We start from the raw sequence: 17,226 nt of genomic DNA on the forward strand, positions 1-17,226 counted from the left end.
TGCATGTAGGGGATGTAGGACTGGTGCTGGGTGAGGGGTGAGGACACAGGGACATGGACGCTGGGCCTGGGGTCCTTCCCCACCATGCGAGCTTCCTCAGTGGGGGTCAGTTTGCACTCAGAGCTGGAGCTCTCCTTCCCGTCCTCCTTGGATGCAGCTTCTTTGCTTCGGGTTCTTTCTTCCTTCAACTTTCGGTCCCTTTCCTCTTTCCACCGCTCATCCTCCATCTTGATGTCCGAGTACTTGGCCGGGTACACGTAGGTCCACATCCGGGGCTCGGCTTCCTGCAAGAACCAGCCAACCATCATCAGTCAGAGCAGCCGCCTCCCCCCAGCCCACCCTGGATTTGGAGGAGACCAGCAAACCTCACTCTCCTTCCCCAGGTTCTCCTCGGCCCCTCCACGGCCTCCTCCCAGCCCCATCCTGTTGCTGTCCCTGAGGGGACCCCACGGAGTCCCCTCGCGAGCAGAGGCCGACGCATGCTCTCTGAGGCGATGGCCCCAGCCACCTCCTGCAGCCAAACCACAGTGAGGAGCTTCCTCCATGAGGGAGCACAGCACCAGGCAGGGCTGAGGGCGGGCATTACCTGTCTGTACCAGAGCACAGGGTCCACCTCCGCCTGCCGGCCACACTCAGAGCTGGCCTTGGTCTCGGCAGTCTCCTTCCCGAGGTGGCTGGCCTCGCTCAGCTTCACCTTGAGCCCCTCGGCCACCTGGCTGCCAGACAGCTTGGAAGAGTCCTCCAGCTTGGGGATGATGACGGATTTGGCCATGTCGGGACCCCCCTGCTCCTTGGCCTTGCTCAGCCCCGACTTGACGAGGTCAGTGAGGCTTGGCGCTTTGGTCAGCGTCGGGGGCATGGGTGGCTTTTGCTTCCACTCCTCTTTGAGCGCCGCCTCCCTCTCCTTCAAGCCCAGCTCTGTCTTCTTCTCCAGCCCTCGCTGCTGCTGCTGCTGCTGCTCCAGGCTCTGCCGCTGCTTCTGCTGCTCCTCGTACTGCTGGCGGTAGGCAGGGTTGGTGCTCAGCAGGTGAGCGTGGTAGCCCTGCTCGTTGTAGCCATAGGGGGGCACGTAGGCATACTGGTTGTAGTAGAGGGACTGCATGTACATGTTGGGGCGCTGCTGGATGACCGAGGGCTGCTGGCTGGAGCCACCCAGCTCCGCCTTCTTCTCTTCGCAGCCTTCGCTCTTCACCTTCACCTCTGCGTTCTCCTGCTCCTCGTCCTTCTTCAGCTTCAGGGCCTGAGCCTCAGTGGTGGGCTGGCCACCGGGGTTCAAGGGCCCTGGGCTCGCTTGGGGGTAACCAGGGGAATAGTAGGTTTCAAAGCCTTGGTAGTAGGGAGACTCTTTGCTCTGCGGTTGTGGGGGGAAAAGAGCTTTCTTGGCACCTTCCTTGACCAGCTGCTCTGGATCCTTCACCTTAACGTTCTCTAACTTGCCCTCCCCATCCTCCCCAGCATCAGAGATGTCCGAGTAGGCCGGGCTGTTGGTTTTCACCGAACTCGCCTCCGCCCCATTCTGGGTGACGACGTGCAGCGGGGTCAGGGGTTGGGCCGGGTTGGCGTTCTCCAACCTGCTGGCCCCACCAATGGAGGGGCTCGGGGCATTGTCGGTGAAGCTGTAGATTTTATCTGCCTCGGCCTTGATGCTGGCAAGACGGCTCTGGTGGGGGTCCGAGGAACCGTTAAGGAGCCCCTCCCCTTTCACCCCCAGCTCGCCGGAGTCCCCACGGAAAGGGCTTTTGCCTTCCTCCGCTCTGCAGGCTTTGCCTGGAGTCAAAGGGTTTTCCGCCTCCTTGGGCTCCTTCTTCTTCTTGTCCTTCTTCTTCTTCTCCTTGGAAGGGGTGAGGGCAGGGTTGACTGCAAAGGGCTCTCCCATCACCGTCGGCTTGGGCTGGATGGGTTTGAGCTGAGGGCTGTTGGGCATGGTTTGGACCACGGTGGTGGCCAGGCCCCCGGAGGAACCGGGGCTGGCTGTGGTGAGGGTGGCGGTCTGGAAGGTGTAAATGGGCTGTGGGGGGATGGCTGGCGCGATGGGTCGGGCAGACTTCAAGCTTTTGGAAGGGACCTTCTCTGGCTTAGCACCGGCTGCCTTCTTGGCCTTGTCCTTATCGACGCTTCGCTTCTCCAACGAGTCGAAACCATCGTTGCTGGTCTCATCGACCACCGAGGGACCATCCTCAGAGCCGTCATTGGACAGGGTGCCTGGGTCAGTGTCTCCTTCCCCACCCAGCTTCTTCTTGCAGGAGACCTTGGCGCCAAACTTGCCGGACGGGGACGGGCTGTGGGGTTCCATCAAGCGCACCTTGGGGGTGGCCGAGCGAGCTGGGGAGAGCGAGCCCTTCTGACTGACAGCGGCCCCATTGCAGCTCCCCACGTCGGTGTGGAGGGCGGGTTCCTCGCCGTACTCACTGTCCACGTCCGCCTCCAGCTTGCTGTCGTCATCCGTGTGCGCGTGGGCCTGGTGGTACTTCAACCCGTTGATATGCTTGTACTTCTTGTTACAGTTGGGGTGGGGACAATCGATGAGGATGGGAGAGGGGCAGTTGCGGTCAAGGACGGCCGGTTCTACCTTGACGGTGGCGGGGGGGACGGCCGCCGAGCCCATGGAGTTGGTGCGGATGCGTTTGCTACCCTTGGTGTCCTCCGAGCTGGAGTTGAGCTCCATGTCAGAGAGGGGTTTGCTCTTCCTCTTGGTGACAGACGAAGGACTGGCCTTCACGTCCTCGGCTGCCCCGCCGGGCGGCGTGCGGTGGTCCGAGGAGTTCTGGCTTCCCCGGCGCCCTTTGCTGTTGGCTCCCGCCCGGGTCTTACTACTACTGCTGGTCCCTTTGGTGTCGGAGGCGGCGGCCGCCTCGGCGACAGGCGTGTTACTGTTGGGGCGCACGCGTTTGCCCCTGCCCCGGCCGTTGCGCATCTCCAGGTCGCTGGTGGGAGAGTCACAGAACCTGCCGGGTGGAGGACAAGGTGTTTGGGGTGAGATGGTCACGATGGGCTCTGGTGAGGACCCCCCTTCCTCCCCTCGCAGGCTCGTCCCCATCCCCGACCGCTTAAGAGGAACCTGAGAGGTCCACCAGCAAAGGCTCGACCATATCTCCAGGCTCCAGGATGAGGGAGTGAAGAGCCACGGGAGCAGCCTGGCTGGGCAAGGAGGAGATGCCGAGATGCCAGAGATACCCCACGGGCACGGGGAAGAGGGCACCGGGTGCCACGGGGACCCTAGGAGGCTGGGGTTGCCTTCTGCTGCCAAAGCCCACCGCCCGCTTACCGGGGAGGTGCCCAGTCGTGCTGCGTGCAATCCAGCAGGGTCCCCACGTACGTCTTGTTCCTCCAGGTGACATTCACCACCAGCATACCTGCAAGGCCAGAGAAGAAGGTGAGATGGGGCCAGGCGTGAGCCCAGGGTGTCTCCCTGAGCATCAGGGCAAAGGGGGATGTACCCTTAGATAGGCAGGAGGAATAGCTCGGCTTGAGGGCAGGAGAATGGTGGACAAAGGGTGTCAGGCTCTCAGAAGAGATGACACCCCAGGCTCTGGGCTGGAGGGACACCAAGAAGGGAGTTGGAGACCCCCCAGCTCGTCCCCTCTTGACGGCATCCACCCAGCCTCTCCTCCTTGGGCTGCTCGGGGCTCTTCCCTCTTTCCATGGGGATGCTAAAAGCAGCAAACCCCAAAAGGCTGCAGGATCTGGGATGGGAAGGGGGGCTGAAGATCCACCTTGGCTCCATGTGCACTCGGGTAGAGTAGTGAAGCACCATCTCTACGGAGCTGAAGAGAAACAACTCCCAGCAAGGCTGTGGAGCCCAACGTGGAGCTGCAGACCGCACCAGCAGCGTTGTGACCGCCCCCACCCTCGTGTGTGGCCATGAATCCCATGGCCCTCCAGAGAAGGCTTGTTCTTGCCACTAGATGGCAAGCTGAGCCCAGCATCCCCATGCAGGCGACCACCCCTGGTAGGAAAACCCAACCTTGGGGGAACCACCCTCATTCCCTCATGTCACTTTGCTCCAGCAACCCTCCGGGACACTCATAAGCCCTGTGTAGAGACACCTCCTGCCTGTAGAACCACCCATGGGGCCACATCTCCTCCCATCACAGAGCAAAGGCATTGGGCGTTTGGAAAAAAATGATGGTTCAGGGCTTTTCACACCAAGAAGAGAAGAGCAGCAGCCTAGTTGCCCAGGGAGGTGGTGGTGTCACCATCTCTGGAGGTGTTTAAAAGCCATGGAGATGTGGTACCTGGGGATATGGCTTAGAGGTGGACTTGGCAGAGTAGGGTTAATGGTTGAGACTCAATGATCTTAGACGTCTTTTCCAACCAAAGTGATTCTAGGATTCTATTCTGGCTCACACTCGCACCAAGGACATGGACTCTCAGCCTCTCTACTTGGAGGAAGGATCTTCCACAGCATCCCTCAGTTACATGGCCATTTCCTCCTGCCATGGACCACCCCGACCACCACAGAACTGATCTGGTGGGAGTGGAGCCCGCTGGCCTTTTGGCAGCTCTCTTCCTTCTTCTGGAGAATGTTGGGTGCTCATTGAACATTGGAAGACATGGTGCCAACACCTACAGCCAGGTCACCCTGGTAAGCCAGAGAGGCCAGGTCCTACCTTCTAGAAGGTGAGACCTTCTACCTCCACACCACCTAACACAGCTGATTTCGGCCAGCAGGAACCTGTCCCACCTTAAGACCTAGAGAAGCTGCTGGCTGCCTCCTGCGCCCCAACCCAAAGCCACCATAGGCAGGACACCTCTGTGGAGCTGCAGCAGGACCAAGTAGCTGCCGAGGGCTGACAGATGAAGGGGTGAAGCCATCAGCCAGTCCGTTCCTCCCTTCCCTGTTGTAGCATCAACCCTCCAACACACACCAGCCTGTATTTAACCCGCTGCAACGAATCACCCCAAATCCCCTCCTAATCCTCCAACAATAGCCCAGGACAATTTAAACCCTGGGGATAGATCCTAAGCAGCTTTTTCTCCACCCGTCAGGTCCCCCTCCCATGGCAGGAGGATGAGCAGGGCAAGGGCAGGCAGCGAGGAGGAGATGCCCTCGTGTTCCCCGAGCCTGAAGGTGCTCCTGGAGGGGAGAAATCCCCCTGGGATCACTCCATCCCCCCTGGTTTCACGAGAAGGTGATGACCATGAAGCTCTCAAGCAGTTGACAATCACCTAAACCTGGGTGCAAAGCACCCAGCATCCCATAATCAGGAAGAATTAATGGTGGGTTGGTGGTGCGGACCAGGGTTGTGGGCACCAGGAGCCACCACCTCAGGGGGAAACATGCCCCAGGTCTCAGGACACATTTCCCCACCCTGCTTTGCAAAGCCAAAGCCCCCAAGCTTCAGCTCCAGAGCTGGTGTAGCCCCACATCCCACCTGCACCGACAAGGAGGAGCAGGGATCCAGCTTGCATTGATCCTGCTCCAAGTCACCACCAATGCCTCCAAGATTTTAGGGACCTTGGCAGGGCGAGCAAAACACAGCCCCAGCCCCGAGCCCGCAGAACCACCTGTAAGGAGCCCAGATCTCCATCCTCACGCTCTTTAAGATGGGAGGCAGAGGAACAGAAACAAGCTGAGCTCCCAGGGAAGTGCAGCAGAGCAGCTTGCAGCTTGAGAGCCTCCTTGTAAACAAGTCCTTTAATCCTGCTAAAGCAGGAGTTCCAGCTGGTGTCACCTGGGACAGCTTCAGCCGCGCCTGAGGGACGTGGCCATGCTCAGGACTCCTGTCTGGAGCAGAATGTGGCTCACCCACAGATAAACCAGCCTCCAAAGCTGACAGATGCTGCGAGAGCGAACACACGGATTCCAGAATCATTGAGGTTTGAAAAGACCTTCCAAGATCAAGTCCAGCTGTCAACCCAACACTACCATGATGTCTAAACCACGTCCCAAAGGGCCACATCCACACGTTTTTTGAACCCCTCCAGAGCTGGGGACTCCACCACCTCCCTGGGCAGCCTGGGCCAAGGCCTCACTACTCTTCCAGCAAAGAAATTCTTCCTCAGATCCAATCAAAACCTCCCCTGGAGCAACTTTAGCCCATTGCCTCTCGTCCTATCCTTGAGAGAAGAGACCAACCCCCACCTCACTCCAACCTCCTGTCAGGGAGCTGTGGAGAGCCAGAATGTCTCCCCTGAGCCTCCTTTGCTCCAGGCTCAGCACCCCCAGGTCCCTCAGCTGCTCCTCACCACACTTGGGCTCTAGATCCTTCCCCAACTTCATTGCCTGCTGTTGTCCAAGCTCCCGCCTTGGTCAGTCAGATCCAGCATCTCCTCCAGCATCACCTCTGACCCCACCATTACCAATGGGAAGGCAGGAGACAGATGCCAGGATGGAGATAGGGATGGTTTCACCTCGATCTTTTACTCGAGGATGAGAGCCACCACTATGCTAGAACCCAAGAGGCGCAGCAGACCAGCAATGACCACGCATCACAGCAGGAAAAAGCAGGGCTGGCCATGAGAAGTCATTGCTCCTGACGGTGGCAACCAAGCAATCGTCGGCGGAGTGGGATCTCTGCACGAGTTCATCCAATTACTGCAGACTGAAAATAGCCGGGCTGCGAAAAATCGCGGGGTGCCTCCGAGGCACACTCCCAAACGGTGGCTGTGGAAGCCACAGGTGATGTGGAGGGACACATCAGATGGGCCCCACAGCTTCTCAGTGGGGTGAGAAGCAGGAGAAAGAGGAGGAGAAACCAGAAACCACTCTCAATGTCATTGCCTCCAAACCAGGAATTGGCTGCGGGAGGATGTTCTTGCGCTCTCTGCCTTTGTTCATCCCTCCTGGCACGGCCATGTGGGTTCCTCTGCCCATCATGAGCTTTTTCTCCTGATTTCCACCCAAAAAAAAAAGTCCAAGTTCTCATCAGCTTTGCCGTTGTCCGTGGGGGTCTCCAGCAGTCCTGGGATTTTGCATGAGCTCTGCAGCTCTGTGGGAAATCAGACCAGAATGGCACACTGGTGGGGCCGGGGAGGTGGGAGGGGATAGGTGTGCAGCCCCAAAAGTGGGGGGTGCTGATGCTCCTCTGCACTCCCAACACAGCTCAGCTGTGCCTCAGTTTCCCCAGGTGACGGTGCTGCAGCTTGTAGAGGGATCAGGCTCCTTGCAGACACCAAACAAGCAGGGCCAGCACACAGAAGACTTTCCTGGGAGCAGATCCCCCCAGCATATGCCCCAGGCATGGGAGGTGCAGAGCAGGGCTCCAGACCCCTTCTGCTTTAGGTCTCCTTGTCCCCACCAGCAAGCCTAGCTCGAAGAAGAGGATCCTCAGGCCTGATTTCACAACATGTGGTGTCCTTCTGCTTTGGAGCAGCAGAAAAAATGCATTTACTGCTCCTGGTGGGCTCAACCCAGGTGGGTTTCTCCATCTGGAATGGATGGTGAAGTAAAGAGGGCACAAGACTGTGGAGGTCCTTATCCCAGACTCCTCCAGCACGGTCCCTTCTAACCAAAGAGCTCGGGTTACCTCCACATCGGGGACCATTGCAGCGCTCAGTCCTGCCCCAACTAGTTTCAAAACCAATTTCCCAGTAGGGAGGGAGGAAACTGGGCCCATCCTCATCTTCCCAAAGAATGGAACCCCCATGGTAGCAGCTCATGGGAACATGGGCTCCAGTTGTTCAGCCTCCATGGGAGGTCACACAGACAGTCACAGTGAGGAGACACGGCAGACGGCTTCATTCTCCACACACTATGGTGATAGAAGAGCAGGAGCTCTTAGGTCTAAGATGAACCATCACCTGGCCCCCACTGTTGCTTCTTATTCTCACCTCTCTGCTTCCAGACCCCAGTTGAAGCCAGACACAAACATGAGGAGCTCAACCTGAGCCTCATGGAGCAGGAACCTCCAGCAGCCCGAGGCTGGAGGAACAGGCAGCTTCCAGCACTCGCCATGGTCCACTGAGCCACCTATTCATCCCCACAGTCCTTGGCAGAGCCCCAACAGCAATGAAGACCCATCAAAGGACGTGGGGAAGCAAACCAAGCTGCGTGCAGATGAGAGGTGCTCCAGTAGAAAGAGCCAAAAAAAAAAAAAAGACCTTTGATTGGTTTGGCAAGAGAGATGAGAGCCCCATCTCCCACCGAGCCCATTTTGAAAGCCCCATTGGTTTTTTTTTTTAATCCAGCAGAAGATTTCTGCCACCTCCCAGGGTTTGAGCGTTTTTGTGACAGACCTGAGGGTTGCCAAGGAGAAATGAAATCAACTCTGTGGAGTTCCTGCCTCTCCGCCGGCACCTCCGCAACAAGTTGGCTCTTGTAGAAAGGCAGAGAAATGGCGGCGTGTATTTTTGGGTTGATGAAAGTTCGGGCCCGTTTTCTGGACAGCTTAAGTCCAACTCTCACACAGCTCCTCTGTCCTGACCACCTAGATGGGTGGTGGGGGGAGGGAAGCTGAGGAGGTGCCACCAAGCAATGTGGTGGGGATGCAGGAAGGAAGGGATTACTGTGACTCCAAAATGACATCAGAGGAGAGCAAAAAGCTCTCTGGTGACACAAAATCCTACAATCATTGAGGTTCAAGAAGACCTCTAAGATCATCAAGTCCAACCATCAACCCAGCACTAAACCACGTCCCAAAGGGTCACATCTACATGTTTTTTAAACCCCTCCACAGATGGGGACTCCAGCACCTCCCTGGGCAGCCTGAGCCAAGGCCTCGCCACTTGGGCAGGCAAGAAGTTCTTTCTAAGATCCAATCAAAACCTCAACTTGAGTTCATTTCCTCTCATCCTATCACTAGTAACCTGGGAGGAAAGACCAACCCCCACCTCACTCCATCCTCCTTTCAGGGAGCTCTAGAGAGCCAGAAAGTCTCCCTCTCCTCTTCTCCAGACTCAACACCCCCAGGTCCCTCAGCTGCTCCTCAAAAAAACACATTCCCCAGCGCCCCCTCAGTTCGGCTGCCCCTCTCTGGGCCCACTCCCTTACCGTCCTCCGTCTCTTGCCAGACGATGCCCTCCAGGTTGACGCTGGTGCCGGGCTCGCAGGGGCCCAGGCACTCGGGCTCAGTGGCCAGGGCCACGTCACAGGTGTTCACCCCCACCGAGCGCGTGCGCACCATGATCTGCTCGCAGGGCGACGAGATGTCGCTGTTGACGACGGGGACGAGGAGGTGCAAGGGCAGCACAGCGGGCGTGGAGACCGGAGATTCCATCTGCGGGGAAGGAGAAACACGTCGGTCACCCTCGGGAATACGGGAAGGAGAACAAGTATCAACAGGCATCTGCATTCCTGGAGAACCTCGAGCCCAAGGCTGCCACCTTCTCGATGCCTGTGCCAGCAGGCAGTTTGAGTTTCACGCCCCGTTTGGAGGACGAGGATCTCGCAGGTCTCTCCCACCCTGGCGTGCCCACGCCCACGTGACCCTGAAGAGCTGGCGCTGGGTAGTCATAGAGATCACACCCAAAAGTTCTTCCACAGGAGATCTCTGCTCTCCTGCTTGGAAGGGATTGTGCCAAGCTCCTGCCCTGGTGGCTTTGGCCAGTGTAACCATCCCTGGTGAGGATGCCTACTGGCTGCTGCTCAGATGTTAATACGGTCAATGACTTTGGACTTGATGGTGCATTAGAAGGAAAAAAAAAATTACAGGCTTCTGCTCAACTGGCTGGACAGGACAAACGAGTAGCGGTCTCCCTGCAGCACCCATGAAACCCAATATCCTCCTCCTCCCAAATCTGCCCTGTGACCACCGTTCAGCTCACGTCCCTCTCCTCTGAGCAAGCATCTGCCTCAGAGCCCAGCCCAGCCCAGCCGACCACACTCTCCTTGCTCATGGAAACCACAGCTCACGGCCAGCGCCGGGCTTGGAAAGCCAACAAACCCCCGTGCCAAGTGCAACCATGGCCACGCCACCCTGCCGCTGACAATCCAAGGTCCTTGGCTGCTCTGCCACGCCAGCAGCTCGCAGCAGGGTTAGGAGAAGGATGGTCAGTGGGCTGAGCTTGCTGCTGGCCAAAGGAAGGTAGGGTGGAGACATTCCTGTCCTTCAGGGGTCATCAGCCAAGCCAGCCACAGTCAGTCGTCTCCTCGCCTTGGCTCATGAGGACGTGCAGCAGTTTTGGGGCTAGCTGCTCATCCTCTGCTCACGCCTGGTGATCTTGGTAAGGTCCTGAGTGACCTCAAAAGAGAAGAAGACTGAGGAAACTTATCAAGTCATCAGCAAGCCTTGACCTGGCTTTCTGCTTCAAGCAGACAAAGATCCCTCTAGACCACCCAGCACTACATTAAGAGATGTCCTCCTCAGCCTCTGCTGAGGAGAGATGACTGTAACCCTGGAGAGGCCAAGCTTGCTGGTCACCAAGAGCAGAGTCACACCCATGACCACTTCCAGCCTCGCTGCTGGCTCTTCTTGGCCAATGCAGCCACAGTGGGTGGCTGGAATGTCCCATCTCCCCACCAACCCATGACCCCACGAAACCTCTCCACATCCACATCCTCACTAACACACACACTGTCTGCAAATTGAGAAGGTGCGTGAAGCAAATCTCTAGGCAGAGGAGCAGAGAGGACATCACATCTGCTCAGAGACTTCTGCCTGCTCCCATGGGGGTGGCTGCGAGCAGGGGACACCAAATGTGACCTGCACAGAGAACTCAGAGATCTTCTGGTTCTGCCAGGGCAAGTGGATTTGCTCTTCTGGCAGAACACAGAACACCTTCTGCCTATGTGCCTTCAGCCCTCTCCTTGTCCTCCTGCATCCATCCTCTCCCTAGACAGCTTATCAGAGAGTATCCACTCCACTGAGTGTTAAAGGTGGCCTGGAGGATTCGAGCAGCAGTGGCTGGACCACAAGGTCTCCTCTGCCAGCAGCACAGCTCGTGCTCCATAGCTTTTCTCCCCGTGCGCCGCCAATGACCTCCCACCAGCAGGACAGCTCCCACAGGAGCCCATCCCTAGCTCTCCATCACCTCTGAGGCTGCCCCACAAGACCATTGAAGAGCAGCCAAATCACCTCCCCCCACCCAAATATACATCTTGGTGGCTCCAGGGCAAGGAAGACAGTTGAAGGAAGCGGGAGGCTCCTGTGAAGGGGCTCAAGAAACCCAGCGGCTCCTCAATGCCCCATTCCACAACCCCAAAGCCAGTCTTCAGCGCTGGAAGGGCTGGAGGGCAAGCAGGTGGAGCTGCCCCAGGCCAGCGAGGTCCTCTCTGGTCACCCTGGGCATGTCGAGGAGCTGCGGGTTCTGAAACCGTGCAGCTTCCTTCCCCTTTGTGCCAGAAACCACCGCGCGGCCCGGGAGCGTTTAATTACAGTTCCAGCTCTGCTAATTAGCGCCCGGTCACATTCGGAATTTGCATTATGCATAATGAGCAGCTCGCCGAGATCTCTCTAATAAGCAAGGCGGCTTGATGGGATTTCGTATTTCCCCCTGCAGTGGAACAAGCAGAGCCTCCTTTAGCCGCCATGGTGGCTTCTCCTGCTCCCTCACCCGAAGCTCAAGAGCAAAATAAAAAAGGCCCGGGGTGGTTCTCCAAGGGCAAGGGCAGGAATGGTGCCAGCTTGTTAGGACACAGCTGAAAAAACGTCGAAAGCCACGCCGGAGGAAGAGATGGACGGATGGACGGATGGATGGACGGATGGACGGAGGGAGGGAGGGATGCCCAACTTCATCCCCTCCTTGCATGTGTCTTATCTCCTGACACTCCTGGTTTATCTCCTTGTGCTTTTTCATCCTCCAGCTTGGTGGAGCAAGGTTGGGAGATCCACCCTGGCTGGCTCTGCCAGCCACCCACACCACCAGTGGGCAACAGAAGCCTGGGGAGATGCTGCCACGGGGGCTAACAGGCAGCACTCAGACCCTCCAGCAGCAACTTCTGCGTCTCCTCCAGCTCGGGAGGCTGAACCAGCTGAGATTTCCAGCTCCCAGCTCCCGCACACGTCACACCCCAAGCAAACCACACTTCCAGGCCCTACATCCCCTTTGCAGAAGGACAATTTATTTCTCTTCCCTTGCCACCTAACCTGGGAGATGAAACGCCAGGGAACGCACTGGCTGCTGGAGGGACCTTCGACTTCTCCAGCTGGGAAGAGTTCCGTGGGGTGAAGCCTCTCTGCGCCGGCGCTGGCCGTCCACGTCCTCCTTCCCTACTGAAAGCCCTTTGTGTTCCTGGTGGAAGCTTTCCCATCACGAGGAACGTGCTTTCACCACCGCTGAGGACAGAGGTGGAATGGAGCCAAGGCCGGGCGGTGGCGGCCTCTCCACGGGGGGAAACTGGTTTGTTGCACAGGAAGAGGGTGCAACAAAAAGGAGGACACCATCCTCCTTCCCCTGCCAACCTCTAAACCACCCACCTCCTGTTTGTTTTGGAGTCGTTTGGTTTGCTCTCAATAATCGATGTCAACCAGGGTAAAGAAGTGCTTTTTTTTTGAGCAATAAAAGCTGACAGGAACGCCAGAAACCCAGAAGAGAGCAACCAGTGGAGATACTTGTGGTGCACCTGTAAGGACAGGGAATGTGCCACCAACCATGTGGTGTAGGACACCTACAGAGCTGCGTCCCCTCTATCAGCGAGGACCTTGCAGTGGTCAGGATGAGACCACTGATGAGCTTCAGATGGGGCTGGGCTTCCAGTGCATCCCCACATCAACAAGCTACATGGTGTGGTGGCCCCATTTTCTCATCTAGAAGGGTCCTTCAACTCTTACAAAGGCAGATGGACAACTAAAGCCATGGGGGAGCCACATGACTGGTCACAAATTCTGCTGCCATTGTCCAAAACACAGACCCAAACTGCTCCATTTGAACGATTTCAAAGAGGAACCAATGTCTTCTCCAATCTGACCCCGAAAGCTGAGTACACTGAAGACAAATGCCTCTGTTGGCACAGGTGCCCACCATGCCTACGACTCAGTCTTGACTCTACTTGCAAGCCTTGATCAATAAACTCCAAGAGACTCGCCCAGAGTGCCCTGTCACGTCCCCCAGTGACAACTTCCCAACACAATGGAGGCATACAACCCCAGGCAGCGTGGAGGAACCTTCAGAAGACTCTGTCCTTGATGGGTGGCAATGAACATTCACTGTCTGCTGGCTGGAGTTGTTTGGATCCCAGCAAGAAAGGAGCCAAGAGCTCCCAACCAAACCCTGTGTGCAGGGAAATAATAGCGGCACAAGCATCAGGTCCAAGGATGGAGGCAGGATAGTGGTGTGGGGCACTCTGCCTCCATCCGTGGTCAGCAAGACCCTGCAGGAGGGCAGGAGGTGGCTGCACACTGCCTGCGGTTGCCAGGCACATCTCAAACTTCAGCCTCATCTTTCTCTGGGAGTTTTGGGGAGGACCTGGCTGGGGAAATCTACACGCGAGCAGGTAGCAAAGAGCAGCGATGAGAGGGGACAGTTGACATGAGTGAGAGACATGGGGAAGAAAAAGCCCAACCTGTGACTCCCTGGTCCCATCGGTCAACTGAGGATGTGTTGTTGGGGTCTCGGTTTGCCTACCTCCAATGGCTGATACCCCACTGAGTGGTCCCACCAGGCCCACCTCCTTTATTGAATTAAGACTAGAAGCAGCTCAGTCAATAATGAAAAGGGGAAAGATTCCATGTGGAAAACCACTAGAGATGGGCCCAGGTCAAGGGAGGGTGAAGATGATTGGAGGGAAACATGGAGCCTGACCACAAGCATCCTTCACGTTGACCAACCCAGCCTTTGGCCCCTTCTTCAGCACCTCTGCTGTCATGCAGAGGCTGCTCCTGGACAGCAGAGTCATCTTCACCTCCAGCAGTGGGAACCCAGATCCAGTTAAGCCCTCCCATCCCATGCCCACCTTCTGGTCAACATGACCAACACGGCTGATGTGTGGTCAGCTTCTTACATTGCTGCTCTGCCCCCAGCATCCCCTGCGCTGCCAACACCAGTCATGTGTGCTTCAGGCCAGGATGCTAAGTGGAAAAACCACCATGGGGCAAAGTCTTCCTTTTATTTATTTAGCTTCCTCCTAACCCAACAAAACAACCAGGTAACTCCACCCAAGCAGAACGTTCCTTCCCCACCACAGGAGACCCTGTGGGAGCAGGAGATGGGAACAGGCCCATTTCTTTGGGACCTTCTTCACTACCAGTGCTACCCAGTTCTCCAGCACCTCCCTTCAGAGACGTGCATGTCATCTTTTTGCTCTCTGGGCTGGAGGCCAGCAATTGTTCTCCAGGAACTGGCTCTCCAGCGAGGTCTCAGGTCTCAGCCCTGTGCTCAACTTTCTTGCAGAAGACAGCCCTTCAAGTCATTGTAAACCTTCCACAGCTCATGATTGCTATCTACACCAGCTTCCACCAGCTGTTCTCAACCAACCAGCCCTACATTTCCTTTCTACTCTGTTTCCACTAGAAGAGATCCGTGAAGGAAGACTAGAAGCAAGAGGACTCTTTGGCCATAGGGACAGCAAGACAGACACATCTGCTTTGGACCACATGAAATTCATGACCAAATCTGAGCAGCACTCAAATGACCACCGTTGACACCAGCATTCTCTGACTAGCACATTAGAGCAGGCAAAAGAGCAACATAAAAACTCAACCCAAAACTCACCAATAAACCTTGACCAGGATTAGCAAACAAAGACCACAAGCCGAGGCAGACACCTGGTAAGTCAGGGCCGAGCTGAGCAGCTCAGCTGTGGGTCAGGAACCAGCCCAGCTCTACTTGCCTGCATCAACCTTTTTCTTCATTCTTTTTTCCCCTGGTTTTTGTCCACCTCAGTCTCGCAAGCCTAAACTTCCTCCTGGGGCTGGTGGGCTCCAGCAATTCACACCACACCTACATACAAATTGGGAGTATTAATACCCCAAGGTGGTCCTTCCAAGGATCTAGAAAAGGAACAAGTCCAAGATGCCATCTTAGCATCAGTGATTGACTTGAGTTGGAAGGGATCTTCCAAGGCCACCTATCTCCAACCGCCCTGCCATGGGCAGGGACATCTTTCACTAGACCAGGTTGCTCAAAGCTCTGTCCAACATACTCTTGAACACCTCCAGTGATGGAGCAGTCACAGCTGCCCTGGGCAACTTATGGCACTGTCTCACCACTGTCATCATAACAAATTTGTTATGTCCAATCTGAATCCACCTTCTTGGTCTTTGTGCATGTGACCTGGCCTAGGGGTTCCTCTCAACACAGAGATGGTCACCAAGCTGCCTGTCCTATTTCCCACAGCCACTGGGACACCAAGTACTAATGTGGCGAGACCAGCTTGCAAAAGAGACCTGGAGGTGGAGCCAGGAGCGGCTGCTTTGCTCAACCATGTCCTCACCAAACCATCCTTTCCTCTCTCAAGCCCAGTTCAGGTGGGACACAGTGTTGGAGAAGGGAGAACTGAAGAGTTTTGCCCCGATGGCTCTTGTCAGGAGATTGCACTCAGCTCTGGATATCTCATGACCAAAAGGACATTGATAAATTGAAGGAAGTTCAATGAAGAGGAATAAAAATAGCAAGGTTGAAGGGATTGGTTTGGAGGAGGAGATTATAAGAGCTAAAAATGGCTAATGTGGTTCAGTGACAGTGATGTGGGGACACGGGTGTCATGGTGTCATCTGCAAACAGGCTGGGGATGAAAACATCAAACGGAGAGAGAGGAATTACATGAGGTGGTGCAGAGCGTGACAGCAAGGGTGAACGGGATGAGTCAAAGACAGGAGCACTGAAGACCTTGGCCACAGCTTCCTGCTGGTGAAACTGCTCCCACGATCACTGGTATTTTTCCAAGTGGGAAAATCCTTCATCTTTCCACTGCTCTCCCCCTTCCCCCTTTCCCATGTCCCAGCACGAGGCACCCACATCGCTCCCCATGGCACCCCCTCAGTGCTGCTGACATCCCAGATCCCCCCCACTGCTGGGCTCCAAATCACCAGCAGCCACATTCATGGTGCTCCCAAGACAAGGTCCTCGTCCCTTCTCCGAGGGCCAAGACCCAGCAGTTTTGAACCTGCCCAAGTTCAGATGAAGCACCAGTAAATCTCAGGCTGGCCAAATTCTGGCAGGGTGATCTTCCCTTGAAGTTCTTACACACTGTAACCATGATGACCAGCATGACTGTGATGAGATGGGTCAAGGGAGGCCCTCCTCCCCCTCTACTCTGCCCCAGTGAGGCCACCTCTGGAGTACTGGGTCCAGTTCTGGGCTCCCCAGTTCAAGAGAGACAAGGAACCCCTGGAGAGAGTCCAGCTCTGGAGGCCACAAAGATGCTGAGGGGCCTGGAACATGATGAGGAAATGCTGAGAGGCCAGGGGAAGGCTTCAGCCTGGAGAAGACTCAGAGGGCATCTGATGAATGCTCATCAAGAGCTAAAGGGCCCATGGGGGGCAAGAGGCTGGGTCCAGACTCTTGTCAGAGCGGTCCAGTGACAGGACAAGGGGCAACGGGCACCAACGGGAACCCAGGAGGTTCCACCTCACCAGAAGGAGAAACTTCTTTGCTGTGTCTACAAACAACAGTTGGTCCTGAAGGTCTTAGGGACTCCTTTCTCCAGGCCATGAGAAGCCAAGATGTTTGCTCAGCACTCCTACCTATAAAATTGGCTTGGAGAAGGGGTGGGAGTGAAGGAGCCAACCCAAGGTCCCTGCAAAGCCGGGGTGCATCTCCTGAGCCACCCCACCAGCTCCTGGAGGAGACCTAGCGCTGGGGGACCATCGCTTTGAAGCCTGTTGTGGTGATATACCACAAAGCATCACATCTCATTCCCTGGTCCAGACCGTGGAGTGGGAGCAGCCACAGATGTGGGGGAGGAGAAGGAAATCCATTCGCCGAGCGCTGCGGTCGGAGACTCGCGGGAGCTGCAGCTGGATCTTGGTGGCTCTTGGAGAGCCTCAATTCCAGAGCCAGACACATGTATTTCAAACGAGATAAGCAGCAAAGTCTAGGAGGAGTTTCAGATCTATTTATCCCTCAGGCAAGAGGAGACATCTTCCTTCCAACTCTTTAATATTAAAGAGCTATTTTGGTATGATTTGCACGTCCCAGCCCCTGCAGGCTGCACGTTTAGGAAGCTGCCCACTTGGCTCTCATCTCCTCCTCTTTGTAGGTTTTCCTCAAGCTGCCAGGAGACATCCTGCTGGTTTCCAGACACAAAGCCAGCTCTGTCCAACCGCCTGATGGGGACATGACGGGAGGGGAGTGAGCAAGAAACAAGCTCAATCACAATTGTCTCCCCAGCCCACGTGAACCCCATGAGGTTCAACAAGGCCAAGTGCCAGGTCCTGCACGTGGGCTGGGGCAAGTCCTGGTACTCAG

The 17,226-nt window shown here is 56.3% G+C and overlaps 1 protein-coding gene across 1 annotated transcript in view; it reads right to left on the reverse strand.

Moving 5' to 3' along the window:
- The window catches only part of LOC103774758 (zinc finger protein 609-like), a gene marked incomplete at its 3' end in the record, with an annotated part of 10,721 nt that extends 1,545 nt beyond the window's left edge, over positions 1 to 9,176 (reverse strand). Inside the window, 5 exon segments of the mRNA XM_008942183.1 lie at positions 1 to 2; positions 5 to 284; positions 587 to 2,945; positions 3,266 to 3,353; positions 8,933 to 9,176. The exon segment at positions 1 to 2 is cut by the window's left edge and continues 79 nt beyond it. Of these exon segments, the coding sequence (XP_008940431.1) occupies positions 1 to 2; positions 5 to 284; positions 587 to 2,945; positions 3,266 to 3,353; positions 8,933 to 9,158 (2,955 nt within the window).
- Between the last annotated feature and the right edge of the window lie 8,050 nt (positions 9,177 to 17,226).

The sequence above is a fragment of the Merops nubicus genome, unplaced genomic scaffold, assembly GCF_000691845.1.
Source record: "Merops nubicus isolate BGI_N331 unplaced genomic scaffold, ASM69184v1 scaffold10366, whole genome shotgun sequence".
NCBI classification, from domain to species: domain Eukaryota; kingdom Metazoa; phylum Chordata; class Aves; order Coraciiformes; family Meropidae; genus Merops; species Merops nubicus.